At 34.3% G+C, this 14657-nt stretch overlaps 2 protein-coding genes across 2 annotated transcripts; both read left to right on the top strand.

Moving 5' to 3' along the window:
- The first annotated feature begins 3546 nt into the window (after positions 1 to 3546).
- On the top strand, positions 3547 to 7633 carry LOC121761832 (14-3-3-like protein GF14 kappa). The gene is made up of 4 exons (XM_042157514.1): positions 3547 to 4110; positions 4273 to 4395; positions 4937 to 5053; positions 7281 to 7633. The coding sequence occupies exons 1-4, from the start codon at positions 3634 to 3636 to the stop codon at positions 7299 to 7301; spliced, it is 738 nt and encodes a 245-aa protein (XP_042013448.1). The 5' UTR covers positions 3547 to 3633; the 3' UTR covers positions 7302 to 7633.
- A 3920-nt stretch (positions 7634 to 11553) lies between these two features.
- Positions 11554 to 14113, top strand: LOC121761831 (cyclin-D4-2-like). Its single transcript, XM_042157513.1, has 6 exons — positions 11554 to 12615; positions 12893 to 12979; positions 13084 to 13182; positions 13267 to 13471; positions 13547 to 13647; positions 13719 to 14113. Exons 1-6 carry the CDS (start codon positions 12313 to 12315, stop codon positions 13893 to 13895), a joined length of 972 nt encoding a protein of 323 aa, XP_042013447.1. The 5' UTR covers positions 11554 to 12312; the 3' UTR covers positions 13896 to 14113.
- The last annotated feature ends 544 nt before the right edge of the window (positions 14114 to 14657 follow it).

Here is a 14657-nt window from a genome sequence, read left to right as displayed (position 1 = left end):
TGATGTTCTGATTTTGCATGGTTATGAATGTTTACTGTTGTTTTCTTATTCTGCTCGGCCTAGTAGTTTAGATCTAGTAGTTTTGTGCTTAATCGTAATGTTTGAAGTATGATCTGAGATTGCTCTGTTTTCATATATTTGATGCCCTGTTTTCGTTTCTGTTTACTTAGCTCGTTGAAGAAGATGAAGGTATAAGTTAGTTAGAAGTCTGATTTGTCACTGGCCGTAGTTTACATTTCTGCAGCTTTTCTGTCATCGTAGCTAAATCGGGAAAATGCCCCCCACTGCATGTTTACGTATTGTTTAGCAGTTTTCGGAAACCCGTTTGCTTGACCCAGTAGTTTAGTTATCTCATTCCTTTAGTTAACTTCATATCCGTCAATCATGCATGCACACGTACCCTTACCTGTTTCCTAGGTCTAGTAGATAGATTAGTTATTTTTAAATTCCTCTGAGTCTAGTAGTTAAACAAGTCTTAACCCATGAGTTGCGGGGCAGCAGCTAACCCCTTCCAGATCCTCTGAACACCTGCTAATCCCTTCCATCTCTGTGGGATCGATCCTTACTACCCTATACTAGCCAATAGTAAATGGGTTAAGGTTTTGATAGTGATTGAGAGTATCCCTACGACATATTCAAATAGTTTTACGATTTGCTAGGCCTAGCGACTAAGTTAATCATCTGGACCTGTTTGATCGGCACCTGCACACACGCATATCTCACACACTCAATCAGTCACTTCATAGAGATAAATGTGTTTCCATTTTTAGTAATGAGTCATCTTGGTTGTGACAAACTAAAAGGAAAAGTGGGTTGTCTTCAGTGGGACAAATTAAGTATAATTTTAGGATTTCAATTATGTAATTTCAATTTTTTCAGTTTAAATGTCATTTTTAGGATTATAATATAATGTTGAATTAAAATTAAAATTAATTAGAAAAAAAGAAATCAAATAGTGTGATCCATGAATAGTGAATATAATGGATGATGGAGAGATGATGAGTTGTAGGGCCATGAATAGTTAATGGGGATATCGAACTTAAGTGAAGGACTATGGATGATCCTATTCATGTAAAATACTCTCAATTTTCCTTTTCATTATTTTCTTAAAATCCGAGCCAGTAAAAAAAATACTACTCCCTCGTCTCAAGGTAGATGTCACACTTATTGATTGCACGATATTTAAAGAGATGTTGTTTTGTACTTTAAGTGGATAGAGAAAATATATTACTTAGATAGTATTAATATGTGAATGAATTTTTCGAAAAAGAAAATATGATACTCCCTCTGTTCCACGATAGGAGTCACATTTAGTGTGGAAACAGGTTCTAAGAAATATAACGAATAGTGGATTGAAAAAGTTAGTGGAATATATGGTCTACTTTTTTATTTTATTGTATAATAGAATGTAAGTGAAGTGAGTTAGTGGAATGTGAGACCTACTAACCATATATGGTAAAAGTGAAATGTGACTCTTATTGTGGGATAGACCGAAATGACAAAATGTAACTTTTATTGTTGGATTGAAGAAGTATATTTTTAGGACAAACTAGAAAGAAAAATCGGCGGTTTGCAACTATTAAAACCGCCGATTCGGAACCGAAACCAAAATCGGTTGTTTTGGAACCTGAATCGTAACCGCGAAACACCCACCCGGTTCGGTTCCGGTTCAGCAATTTCCAAACCGAACTGGCGGTTCCAAACAGTAACCGCGGTTTCGGAACTGTGGGCACCTCGGAGTAAGGCTTTACTTCGGTAAACCGTGATAATAGAGGAAAAAGATACAATGATCGGGTAAATTCCAACCAAATGACATTAGAGAAAATTTAATGTAGTAATATTGGAATTATATTAGTACTTTCTCTGTCCTTGAAAAGTACTCTCTTTGTCTGCCATTACTTGTCACTAGTTTTCTTTTCGATTCGTCTACCAATACTTGTCATACTAACTTTTTACTATTTTTGGTAATGGACTCCACATTCTACTAACTCATCTCATCACATTTTATTTTATTATAAAACTAATATATAAAGTAGGACTCCATTTCACTAACTTTTTCAATACACTTTTAATCATATTTATTAAAATCTGCATGGATTCAAAGTGTGACGTTTAATGTCAGGCGGAGGGAGTATTAACTTTTTTGGTTGTAATGCATAATCTATATCTATACTAGATGTATTATAAAGAGAGTTTTGAGATTATTTAATATCTTTCAAATTTGGAGGGAATTATGATCATTGGTTATTATAAAAACTACTCCATTCATCCGTGTTTTAAGAATAAATAATAATAAATAGTTAAAGTGGAAAGAAAATAAAGTAACATGAAGAACAATATAGATGAGAGTATCATTTATAGTAAAAGTGAACCCGACTCTCCTATTCGCGGACATACCGAAATAGAGAAACGACATTTCTATTCGCGAACAAAGTCAGTAAAAATTATTGGTCAACATCATTATCCAATACGATACAAAGTCATTGGCTTCTCAAATAAGTTTAGTAAATAATGAATAATTTATTATTTGAATTAATTTTAGTCCGTTAAAAATTAAAAAATCTCAAAACTTAAAAGTAATTGATCTATTGCTCACATTTGGAAATGTAGTAAGAATGTTTTATGCTAATTTCTCTATCTATAAATATGAGTAATTTATTTTATTTGATAGTAGAATTATATAGTAGTATTAGATGATGTTTTAGGTATAGAATTGGCTGTTGATAACGTATGATTGCTTTATTTGTAATAGAGATCAAAAGTATTTTAGTTGAACGTATTGATTTAGTTTAAACTTATTCAAATTTATATCTATACTTTTTTAATTGATTATTATATACACTTTTCATTCTAAGAAACATGGCCATATTTTTAGGCTATACGAGATTTTATATAATTTTATTTTATGTGTTAAGTGGAGAGAATAAAGTAAGAGAAGTAATAAATTAGAGATAAATATGTTTTTGTTTTTTGTTTTTTTAGTAATAGCCATCTTGATTGAGACAAATTAAAAATGAAAATGAATCATCTTTGATGGGATAGGGGAGTATACTTTTTTTACTACATGACATTTTTTCTTATTTTGATTGGATAAAGAAATTCTTTTTAATTTAATTAATTAAATGAGAATATGAATTTAGTATGATGGTGCATCGCATGAGGTTAATATTAGCTGATAAAATAAGAGGCACGGGAAAAAAGAACAGTAAAAATATTAGTATCAGTAGAGAGTGATGTGCACAATATTATTATTGTTAGCTTAGATTTCTATAATTAGACACAATTTTCTACTTAAACCCTAAAGTTCACGGACTAAGTAGTATTCCCTCCGCATAAAAGATATCATACTTATGGAACATGAGATTTTGGGAGGTTTTATTTTATGTGTTACGTGGAAAGAGAAAATATAATATTTATATTATTGTAAGAGAAAATATAATGTAACATCTTTAATGGGACAAACTAAAAAGGAAAGTGAGACATTTTTATAGGACCGAGAGAGTAGATAGTCATCAGAATTTTTTTTACTGTGGGACGGAGTATTAGCTATCGTATATTCACTCTTCGAAATTCCCTTCCCCAAATTCACACAAATCAAAACCCCCAATTTCTGTGTGGCTCACTAGTTTTCCGATGGCTCTGAGCAGAGAACAATACCTCTACATGGCGAAGCTAGCAGAGCAAGCCGAACGCTACGAAGAGATGGTTCAATTCATGGACAAACTCGTCGCCAGCGCCCCCGCCACCGAGCTCTCCGTCGAGGAGCGCAGCCTCCTCTCAGTTGCCTACAAGAACGTCGTCGGCTCCGTCCGCGCCGCCTGGCGCATCGTCAGCTCCATTGAGCAGAAAGAGGAGGCTCGGAAGAACGACGACCACGTCCCCCTCGTCAAGGACTACAGATCTAAAGTCGAGGCCGAGCTCTCCCATGTCTGCGCCGGCATTCTCAACCTCCTCTCCAACTGCCTCATCCCCTCCGCCGCCTCCAGCGAGTCTAAGATCTTCTATTTGAAGATGAAGGGAGATTACCATCGCTATCTCGCCGAATTTAAGGTTGACGATGAGCGCAAGGAGGCGGCTGACAATACTATGCTCGCTTACACAGCCGCTCAGGTATCCTACTTCCTTTAATTAGGGCTTTTGGTGTCAGATTTTAGGCCTATTCATTTCTGTATTAATTTATTGATTTACTTTTCAATTGGTGTTTTGGTTCAATTTTAAAGCTCTGTATTTCTATTTGGTAATTTGTCTTCTGTTGATGATCGATGTGAATAGGAAATTGCACTAGCTGATCTTGCTCCCACACATCCTATACGGTTGGGTTTGGCGCTCAACTTCTCGGTGTTTTACTATGAAATTCTGAATTCATCAGAGAAGGCTTGCAGCATGGCCAAACAGGTTTATTGAATTGTTCTCCATATTTTCCCAGTCTTTCTTTACGCTCTAAGAAGTATATACGTTTCTTATATTGCAAAAATGTCAAGTATAGGATCTCAGTTCACCTCTAGTTGACTGAAACTTTGATGTAATCTTGTTTGATTACTCTTACAGAACGGATTGTTCCCTCCCTTGGACATTTTATCTATCCGACTATCCACGTGTTTCACTCTCTGCAGTAAAACTAAATCTATTTCCCTGCGTACCATATCGAAGAGAGATCATATAATTGTCACAATGCATTTACAAATTACACCGCTTAGATTGGTATCAGAAAATATGCCAGACTGAAGTTTCAGTTAATTGCCCTTTTTCGTCTATCATTTCTATTACCTTAAACCGACAACTGTTACTGCTTTTCTGATCCTGAATTTAACTGTTGATAGGTCATGAAATAGAGCGTTGGTTGTAAATCAATTGGCTTTGCATGTCGTTTAGTTCTTGATCTTGTTGGCGAATCATATTTTGCTTGGACATTATGTGACTTGTTCATGCTATATAGGCTTTTGAGGAAGCTATTGCTGAGTTAGACACTTTGGGTGAAGAGTCCTACAAGGATAGCACTCTTATCATGCAACTTCTGAGAGACAATCTCACTCTCTGGACATCAGATATGCAGGTAGGAAACAACTAGATTACCCGTAAGAATGACATTTTAATTATGGGCACGTAGTGGATTTTAGTATAGTTCAGCTCTTTAATCACTTGTCGAACTTTCCTGCTTTTATTCTGTCATTTTTATCACATTTCTATTTAATCTGGAATGACTGTCTTTAAATATCTATGTGAATTTTGTGTGTAATGACCTCTTTTGCGTATGCTGCCGTTTGGCACTTTAGTAAATGATAATTAATTTCTGTCTACTGTGGCAAATGTGGTTCATTGTTTTCCTTCCAGTCCAGTGTATTGAGTTTGAGACATGGAATTTCTCGAGTTTGAGTTAGACTTTTAGTCTAACTAAATCATACTCCATCCGTCCCACAATAGGAGTCACATTTGGTGTGTGCATGGGTTTTAAGAAATGTAAAGAATATTGAGTTGGAAAAGTTAGTGGAATATGAGTCCACTTTTTATATTGGTTATATGATAAAATATTAAAATGTGAGTGAAGTGTGGGACCTACTTACCATTTATGGTAAAAGTGAAATATGACTCTTATTGGGGGACGGACCGAAATGACAAAATATGACACTTATTGTGGGACGAAGGGAGTATTCTTTTCTCTCTGCATCCTCTTTTTAGTTGTTTATAAGGGTTAACCTTATTTAGCTTTTCGCTCTTTGATTAGATTTTACTCTTTGCGTCCCACTCTAAGTGGATCATTTCTAATACGGCACGGAATTTTATGTAGTGTTGTTTTGTGAGTAAGTGGAGAGAATCAAGTAAGAGAGGGAAAAAGTAGAGAGAGTGATGTTTCTATATTCTAGAAATGTTCATTTAGAGTGGGACATCCAAAAAGGAAAATGTGTCACTTAGAATGGGATGGAGAGTAATAAAAAATGTATATCAAAAGTTTTGCCAATTTATGATACAGTCAGTTGATTGAATCAAAAAACAACATTTTTCCTTCGAAATGAATACTAGTAATATCTCTTAATCTTTGAAATAATGCATATCTCTAATCTTACCATTACACAAAAAAAATGCAAGCAAAAAGGTATTTTGCATGTACATCTTTCATGCTCATCTGATACTGTTAAAATTCATAATACTTGTCCCACATCGTCTTGGTAACGATCCTAGCTCACCTATATAAGTGTAGATAACCCTCCCCCTTATGAGGCCTTTTAAGGGGTGAGTGACTCATTTCTAATATGGTATCAGAGCGGACCCAAGTCGATGATGGTTTTCTCTTTATCTCTTATCTACCTCACGAGTGGGCCGGATTCTTTATCTCTTATCTACCTCACGAGTGGAAGACCGATGTCCTTTCAGCCCACACGTGAGGGGGCGTGTTAAATTCTCTAAAAATTCCGTCCCACATCGACTTGGTAAAGATCCCATCTAATCTATATAAGTGTGGATAACCCTCCCCCTTATGAGGCCTTTTAAGGGGTGAGTGACTCATTTCTAATATGGTATCAGAGCGGGCCCAAGTCGATGATGGATTATATCTCTTTATCTCTTCTCTTGCCTACCCACGTGATGGAAGTCCGATGTGTCATTTCGGCCCACACGTGAGGGGGCGTGTTAAAATTCATAATTCTTGTCCCACATCGACTTGGTAACGATCCTAGCTCACCTATATAAGTGTGGATAACCCTCCCCCTTATGAGGCCTTTTAAGGGGTGAGTGGCCCATTTCTAATAGATACTACTTGAGTTTCTCTGGCATGTTTGCTTTTGTTAATACTCTGTTGAAATTTGCTAGCTTCTCCATTAATATATATATAGAATTTGATTCATTGATAAATATAACCTCAAAAAATGTTAAATCGCTTGTGGCCAATGAAAATCTGGTCCAACTTTTGTTTTATAGTATATGTTGTAAGGATGTGCTTAGACTGGCAAATAATTTAGGTTGAGATGGTCTTTCTTACTTTTCGAGTAGGTCGACATATGTTCTTGTTTGTCGAACAACCTACCTGGTCTATTCATAAAATTGCTATAACAAGAGATGGGACCTCCTTTTTTATTGGCTTGCTGTCTTGCCGTTAGAAACATAGCCGATCTTATTAACACTTCATGCACTCGCAAATTCTGAACTATTTTAAAAATTGTCGAGAACCCCCCCTCCCTCCCCCTTTGAACTTGTTTCTCTTGTGTGTGTGTTCAATATCTGGTACGTAATGCAAATCAATTAACTTGGTTTTCTATCTCTGTGCTCCTCTTGGGTGGGGTTTGCAGGACCAACTCGATGAGGCTTGAGTCAGTGGCTTTATCTGCTCCTCAAGGAGGTGGGCTTGAATGTCATAATCCATCTGTAATTTGCATATATAGGACGGAAAAGGGCTCTGAGGTTTCTAATGTGTATCAAGACTCGGATAATTCAATTCTCCCTTTCTAGTGCTTCATAAAATGTACTAGTAAGAAAGTAAATGTGATACGATCCAGTCCAATACATGGTCGTCATGTTTAGGTGGAAGCATCTTTGTTATTCTCCCTCATGTCTAGATGGCTTCTTCATATGCAGCTATTACGTTGACATTTAACGTGGAACCTATGCCACTGAGCCCGAAAATGAAGATGACTTTTGATTATTTTTGTTCTAAATGACAATTTATCAGAACACCAGAAGTAGTGACTAATCTATGTTGCAGGTGTCTTTTCCTCTGTAAGTTTGTTGATTTGTGATTTTATTGGAATGCAATAACATTTGATCGATGCAGGGAAGATTCGTGGAGAGAAGCAGAAAGGTTAGTGATGTTACATTCAGTTTTATCTTGCAATTACAAAGATATGCAGAGCCTGCTATCTGAGTTTCTTTCTACTGCTGAAGGTAATTAATTCATTGTCATCTTCGTGTGTTTATGGGTATATTTTTTGTTTGCGGGTGTGTTTGTGTTTGTGTTTTTCTGTTATTTTGTTGTTTCCTTTATTATATTAAGACAGTTTAGTCTTTAATTATAAATTTTTTAAAATTTTGGTTATATAGTAGGAGTATTTTTTAGTTTAATTCTGTAAATTTTAATTTGAATAATATGAAATAAGAAAAATCATATAAATCAGAAATAAAATTCATAAATTGTGGAAGACAGTGAATAAGTAAGTGATAAAGTTGTTGGTTATAAGAAATTATAAGGGATATTCAATTGTTGATGATGCCCACCACTGCAATTTATATTTTGATACATGCTTTGGATCCGAGCTGCTCGTATATGTGATTAATCATAGATTTTAAGCTATAAATTTAAATTATACTACTAATTTCTATTAATGTTAAGATATATAGGTGGTGTCAGTGTGTCCGTGCCTAGAAATGCTAATTAGTGAGGGACAAAGGTACTCGCATAATTTTAGGGTGCTTATACTTGGTTCTAAAATTTATTGCTCAGCCGTATAAGAGAAAAGGAATAGGGGAAAAAATATCAAATGTAGTGATCAACATTTTATAATCTCGTGTTGTTTAGAAAAAATTAATAACGTCAATATCAAAATAAGAAATCTTATTACGTCAATACTCATTAGAATATCATCAAGAACTTGATTGAAAATGAGAAAACATGGGTAGCATGGACACTTTTAACATCCTTGCTACTCCCTCCCTCATTTTAGGAGTCCCATTTTGAATTTGACATGGATTTTAAAAAATGTAAAAGAAAGTTGATGAAATAAAATAATGGAATGTGAGTCCTACTTTTATATATTAGTTTTATAAAAAAATGCGAGTGGAAAAAGGTTAGTGGAATGTGAGGCCTATTACCATTTATGAAATATTTCAACCGGGACTCCTAAAGTTGGACGAAGGGAGTATAAAACATGTAACGAAGTGGAAAAATATACCTCCTCCGTCCCACAATAGAAGTTACTCCTACTGTGAGCATGGGTTTTAAGAAATGTAAAAAATAGTGAGTTGGAATTATTGTAGGATGGAGGGAGTATATCAAAATTGTGTTTTTCCTTTTTTTATCATTTTCAATCATAGAGAATGTTTTCGAAATGGTCACTTTGACTTCTCTATAAATGCGTAGATAACACTCATTTGTTATGAGGCCTTTTAAAAGAGTGAGTTACCTATTTCTATGACAGTATCAGAGTTGATCCAAGTCGGTGATAAGTTTCTTTGCTGTATGCGTGGAAGTTTGACAACCATTCCGATCCACACATTGCAAGAGCTTATTGATACCCCAACTTATTCCATAACGATAAAATAGTGATCTTGACTCCTCTATATATAAATGGATAATCTTCCTATTTTTGGTGAAGCCTTTAAAGGAAGTGAGTGAGTGACCTATTTTTAACAAGAATATGTACTTAACCTCTAAAGGGAGTAAATTCTCAACTCCGAAGTCAAAATGTGGGTTCCTTAACAAAATATAATTAATATTGAATCAAACAATGAGTCTCAGCTAACCCAAAGAAGTTGGTATGTTCTCAACTAGGAGTGGGTGAAGGGATAATTCCTTGAAAGCTCAAATCTCAAACATAAAAATAGTAGTGATAAAAGAGTGGATGAGATCCACCTCAAAATATGCCCATTTTCTACCTAGATACTCCACCGTTTTATATATACATGTTGGTGTCGAAACCGACCTTCCAAATCCCAATAATTTCTTGATTAGATTAGCTCAAACAAGTAGAAGCACATGACACGACATGGCTCCTTCCTTCTTCTAAATAGTTTATAAATTTGGTGGTGGAAGCATACTATTTTTCTACACCCAAGCAAGATTCCACAAATCAGTATCCTAAGCTCTTTTCGATTTTCATCTTATCTATATCCTACTTAAACATGCCACCTTTCATATGTTCTTATAAAATTTGTGCTCGACTCGTCTTTATTCCTTTTCAATTCTGGCATTAACATCGGGTTTTGATTCATCAATACGCACTTGCAAACTGATCTGCTCATTGTGAAGACTTGGCATGTGTAATATTTTTAAATTTTGAGAGAATAATGATTGCATGTTTAAGAATGTACTGAATTTTTAAAGTCACGTTAATGACGTTTAGATGCCGATATTCTTTCTAAATAAGAGGAAGTGAACTATAAAAATATATCATTTGAGACCCTTTTGCATTTTTATGACGTTTTTGTTTTTTAGTTTTCAAAATATTTCCATTAAGGACATTTTTGTCAATTTAATTTATCTACTAACATGCACTTTTAGAGGATACACGCAACGATATTAAATCATTTACTAGGTTCTTTTTGTGATTTTGATTTTTATATCAACTTTCTACCTTTTCAGTTTTCTTCTTTCTTTATCCTTTAATTTTTTTTTATAATTAAATATTTAAACTATTAATATTTGAATAGAAATGTGGACATCATTCTTGATTAAAGTTAATAACCTTAGTGATCCATGATAATAATCCAAATAACTTTATATTAAATGAAAATTTTAACAAAATTGTTTGTGGGGACTTAAGGGCTCCATTCCCCAACATCTTGTAGTGTGCTAATGAGTTGATCGGATGCTTAGTTCTCAATCAATAAATTTGTAAAATATGAGCACTTGAGTATGAGTTTGTATTTATCATCCTTATGTTCATAAGTAGTTCAATTTGTGAATGATGATCATTAATGTGTAATTAATACAACATGAGACAGAAAAAGTAGAATAAATAAAAGAGAAGGAGAAAAATAATAGTGAGAAAATTTTCATAAAGACTAATTTTGCAACTAACCAAAAAAAAATTGAATTAGTTTTTTGTGAACATATGAATGTACATCTTGAATATTACTGAGTTTACTCATTTTAATCAATCTAATTGACAAGTTACTCTCGCCCTTCACAATTTGGTTTTGTGCGTTTCACATCAATATAAAAACAATAATCTATTCAAGGCAAAATGGTCATAAAACAACCAAATATCAAAGTTCAATATTCGCCATCCCATCCCAAGACTCATTTTCTAATCTGTCAATTATTTTCCAAGTACAAAATTTGGTTTCAAGTCCATGACTCGGTCTTTAGATAAAATTAAAATATAACTAAAAATTAAAAAAGAATCTTGTTTAGTTTAACTTGTCACTGGATGATTTTAGATTTGGTTTATATATTTGAGTAGGGTTGTCAATTGGATCAATCCAGAGGGTTTCAAGCCAATTTTACTCGGGTTATGGGTAAGTCAAATGCATGCTAATTGGATTATAATTTTGATCTGGTTATAAATATTCAATTCTAACCATAAAGGTTTGGGTTTCAGGATAGCCCAACGAACTAATCGGCCGGCTACCGATAAAATTAACATACGATCAATTCGATACATAATGATGAAAATTAGTTATATTTATAGGATGTAAAACATTTAACTATGATAATTTTAAGATATAGAAGTAGTATGTTTAAACACAAATTTGATTAATATTAATTTAAGATTTGTATAAATAAAATAAAACAGAAGTATATTTTGAGAAATTTTAAAGCATGCATAAGAAATTTAAATATTTCTTATAGTGAATTTGAATTTTCTAATTTATTTATCTATTAGTATTATATTAATAAAAAGTATATTTAATAATAGAATAATTAATAAGAAAACACTTTATTATTTCTAATATTTTAATTAAATACCTTAATTTTTACTTAAAATAGATATAGTGCAGGTAGTTTGGGAAAGACCGAAAAAGAAAACTGCGAGAATTATGAGACAAATGTTGTACATATGTTTTTAGCACATAGGTCCAATCTATCGGGTCAATTCATTGGATTTTTTATCAGCCCTACTCATATTGTGGGCTAATAAAAAATAATTTTATCAGACTAGAAATTTACAATTATAATCTTCTAAATTTAACAGATTATTCGACTCATCTCACTACTGCGTGTTACACTGATATCTCTTGATTTAGGTTGGCCGAATACTATTGAATCTCATTTATTGTACTACTAATCCAATAATGGTAACATCTTCTTGCAAATAAATAAATAAATAAATTTGTTTATTAAATTTTCCATATTTAATTTTGGATCAATTGGAATTCTCTAGTCTTCTTTCTTTCCCTGAACCACACTTCACTTTATTCTAAACACAAGTTCATTTCTACATAAAGCTCCTCAACGACACTGTCTTTATTCAACACCTCTCCCTCTCTACAATATACACTTTCTCTCACACCTTCCCTTATTTCCCTCGCTTTGGGCCTCCTCACAGAAATGGCAGAAGCGTAATGCCAATCTTTACATGTATAAAGAAGCCAATAAACCCCATAAAAACCCAATCTTTATGAGGTTTTGATATCTTGGCACTCACATTTTTTATATTCAATTCAATGTCTGGAAACAAAGGCTTTGACTGTGGGACAGCATCAGACCTGCTGCTCTGCGATGAAGAAACCAAAAGCCTTTGCTTTGATGGCGGTGATTCCGTTGAAACTTTCAATCATCAAACCAATGGTGGAAAGGCCGAGGGCAGATCAGAATTCATTCCTTTCCCGTTTCTCACAGAGGAATGCATTGGTTGGATGGTGGAGAGAGAAAGAGAGCATTTGCCTCGAAATGATTATCTCGTGAGGTTGAGGAGTGGGGAGTTGGATTTGAGTTTCAGAAGGGAGGCTCTTGATTGGATGTTCAAGGTTAATTGCTTGTCATTTAACTATTTTTGGGATTAATCTGATTGAATTTTTTAGGTTTATGGATCAAATTAAGTCTTCTGGCTCTTGATTTGCTAATTATCTTCTGTAGAAATGGTGAAAGATTTAATTTTTAAGTGGTTTTCTGCATTTATGTTTAATTTAATTGCCATCTTTGAGGCTGAGATCCTTTCATTATTTAGTCAAAGTTTTGGTATTCCTTTCCTATTTTGGATTCAGAAACTCATGAGGTGAATCTTTCTTCTTCTGTGCTTTGCAGGCTTGTGCTCATCACAAATTTGGAGAATTTTGCTTGTATTTAGCAATGAATTACTTGGATCGGTTTCTGTCAATGTATAGCCTCCCTGTATGTGATTGAATAGAGTAAATAAAATGCACGATTTCATTAGTTCGATTCACGTTTTGGTTTGTAATGGCGATAGATTGATTCTGTTTTGTTTGCATAAACAGAAGGGTAAGCATTGGGTGATTCAGTTGATTGCAGTGTCTTGCTTATCGTTGGCAGCCAAAACGGACGAGGTTAACGTGTCTTCTCTAGTCGATTTACAGGTGAAGTTTATGTAACTTTGTTGTTTCTGTGCGTGACTTGATGATCGCAACTCAAATCGATGACAATGTGGGCTAATCGATCAGGCAGGGGAGCCGGAGTTCTTGTTTGAAGGGAAGACCATACAAAGAATGGAGATGTTCGTGCTGAGCTACTTGAATTGGAATGTCAACCCTTACACTCCATTGAACTTCATAGAGTTCTACCTGAGGAAAACAAAAAGTGATGCTCGGATCCCACAAGGGCCGTTGCTCACTAGGTCGAAACAGATCATCCTTGACACGATCAAAGGTGTTGATCATCTTTATCACCATTTTGAAGTTAATGTTATTTGTATGACAATGTTTGGTTGTGAAATGAAAGCAGGTATTGACTTCTTGGAGTTCAAGCCGTCCGAGATAGCTGCAGCAGTGGCATTGTATGTCTCAGGGGAAGTGGACGTCGATGAGAGTTTCATACAAGAGAAGGTAGTGAGTGAGTGAAGTGCATTGGGGCAATTAGTTTGTGTATGTTTTCAGGAATTGATATATATATGCAGGGGAAAGTGGTGAAATGCCTTGAGCTGATTCAAGATTTGGTATCAATAAGCGGGGCTGCTATGTCTACCTCACATTCATCGTCATCGCCATCGTCACCACCGTCTTATAGCCCAAATGCAGCATGTTTGAGCTATAAAAGTAAAAGGAGGAAGTTGGATCAAAATGGTGCCTCTTGAATTGATGGCAATTTAAATTTGGTGAGTACATAAAACAATAAAAGGAGGGAGATGTGAGCATGAAAAGAAATAGTAGCAGACAAGCCTGGGACAAAACCAGCAAAACAATTTTAAAATAGAGAGAGGCCTAGATAAAAAAGTATATTAGTAGTAGTATTATTTTTTATATACAGTAGATTTGTTATCGGGAATATTATGTATTTCCATTTGCGTTTAAAGAAAGAGTGAACTTCAAATATGATATACTATGATATTTTAGTTTCGCTTAAAAATAGTCTCTGGTTTTTCCCAAATCTCTGCACACATTGCCCATTTTGTTTCGACTGTTTTGTGCAAGTGTTAGTATAGTGACTACTCAATTTTACCTTTTTCTTTTTATTTTCCTTTATCTGAAATAAACAACTTATTTATTAGTCCCTCCGTCCCATGCTACTCGCACTTTTCATTTTAGGCCGTAAATTTGGGATTGATTTTTTTGTGTAATTAAAAAAGAATTTTAGGTGTAATGAGACATCACTTAATAAAAGAGCTCTTAACTTAAACTAACATATTAATTAAATGCATTAATTCTAACTTAAATTATAAATAGTGTAAGGACTTTGTGACGAGCCGAAAAGCAAACGTGCGAGTAGCACGGGACGGAGGGAGTACTACTATACTATTTTCTGATGCACAAGACTAATTTATTTCATTTTTCTGGATACCCAGCTCCAATTTTATATTTTTTCAGATTTTTCGATTTCGGTGGGGCTTTCAAACATG

The sequence above is a fragment of the Salvia splendens genome, chromosome 13 (genome assembly GCF_004379255.2).
Source record: "Salvia splendens isolate huo1 chromosome 13, SspV2, whole genome shotgun sequence".
Lineage (NCBI taxonomy): Eukaryota > Viridiplantae > Streptophyta > Magnoliopsida > Lamiales > Lamiaceae > Salvia > Salvia splendens.
Note: the sequence above shows the minus strand (reverse complement) of the source record. Positions and strands in the feature narration are given on the sequence as shown.

What these genes read in the sequence shown, in the direction of transcription:
- LOC121761832 (XM_042157514.1), top strand. Translation starts at nt 3,634, where the DNA reads ATGGCTCTGAGCAGAGAACAATACCTCTACATGGCGAAGCTAGCAGAG. An exon ending in TCGCTTACACAGCCGCTCAG is followed by an intron (nt 4,111 to 4,272) that starts GTATCCTACTTC and finishes CGATGTGAATAG; the next exon opens with GAAATTGCACTAGCTGATCT. An exon ending in CTTGCAGCATGGCCAAACAG is followed by an intron (nt 4,396 to 4,936) that starts GTTTATTGAATT and finishes CATGCTATATAG; the next exon opens with GCTTTTGAGGAAGCTATTGC.
- LOC121761831 (XM_042157513.1), top strand. Translation starts at nt 12,313, where the DNA reads ATGTCTGGAAACAAAGGCTTTGACTGTGGGACAGCATCAGACCTGCTG. An exon ending in CTCTTGATTGGATGTTCAAG is followed by an intron (nt 12,616 to 12,892) that starts GTTAATTGCTTG and finishes TGTGCTTTGCAG; the next exon opens with GCTTGTGCTCATCACAAATT. An exon ending in CTTCTCTAGTCGATTTACAG is followed by an intron (nt 13,183 to 13,266) that starts GTGAAGTTTATG and finishes CTAATCGATCAG; the next exon opens with GCAGGGGAGCCGGAGTTCTT.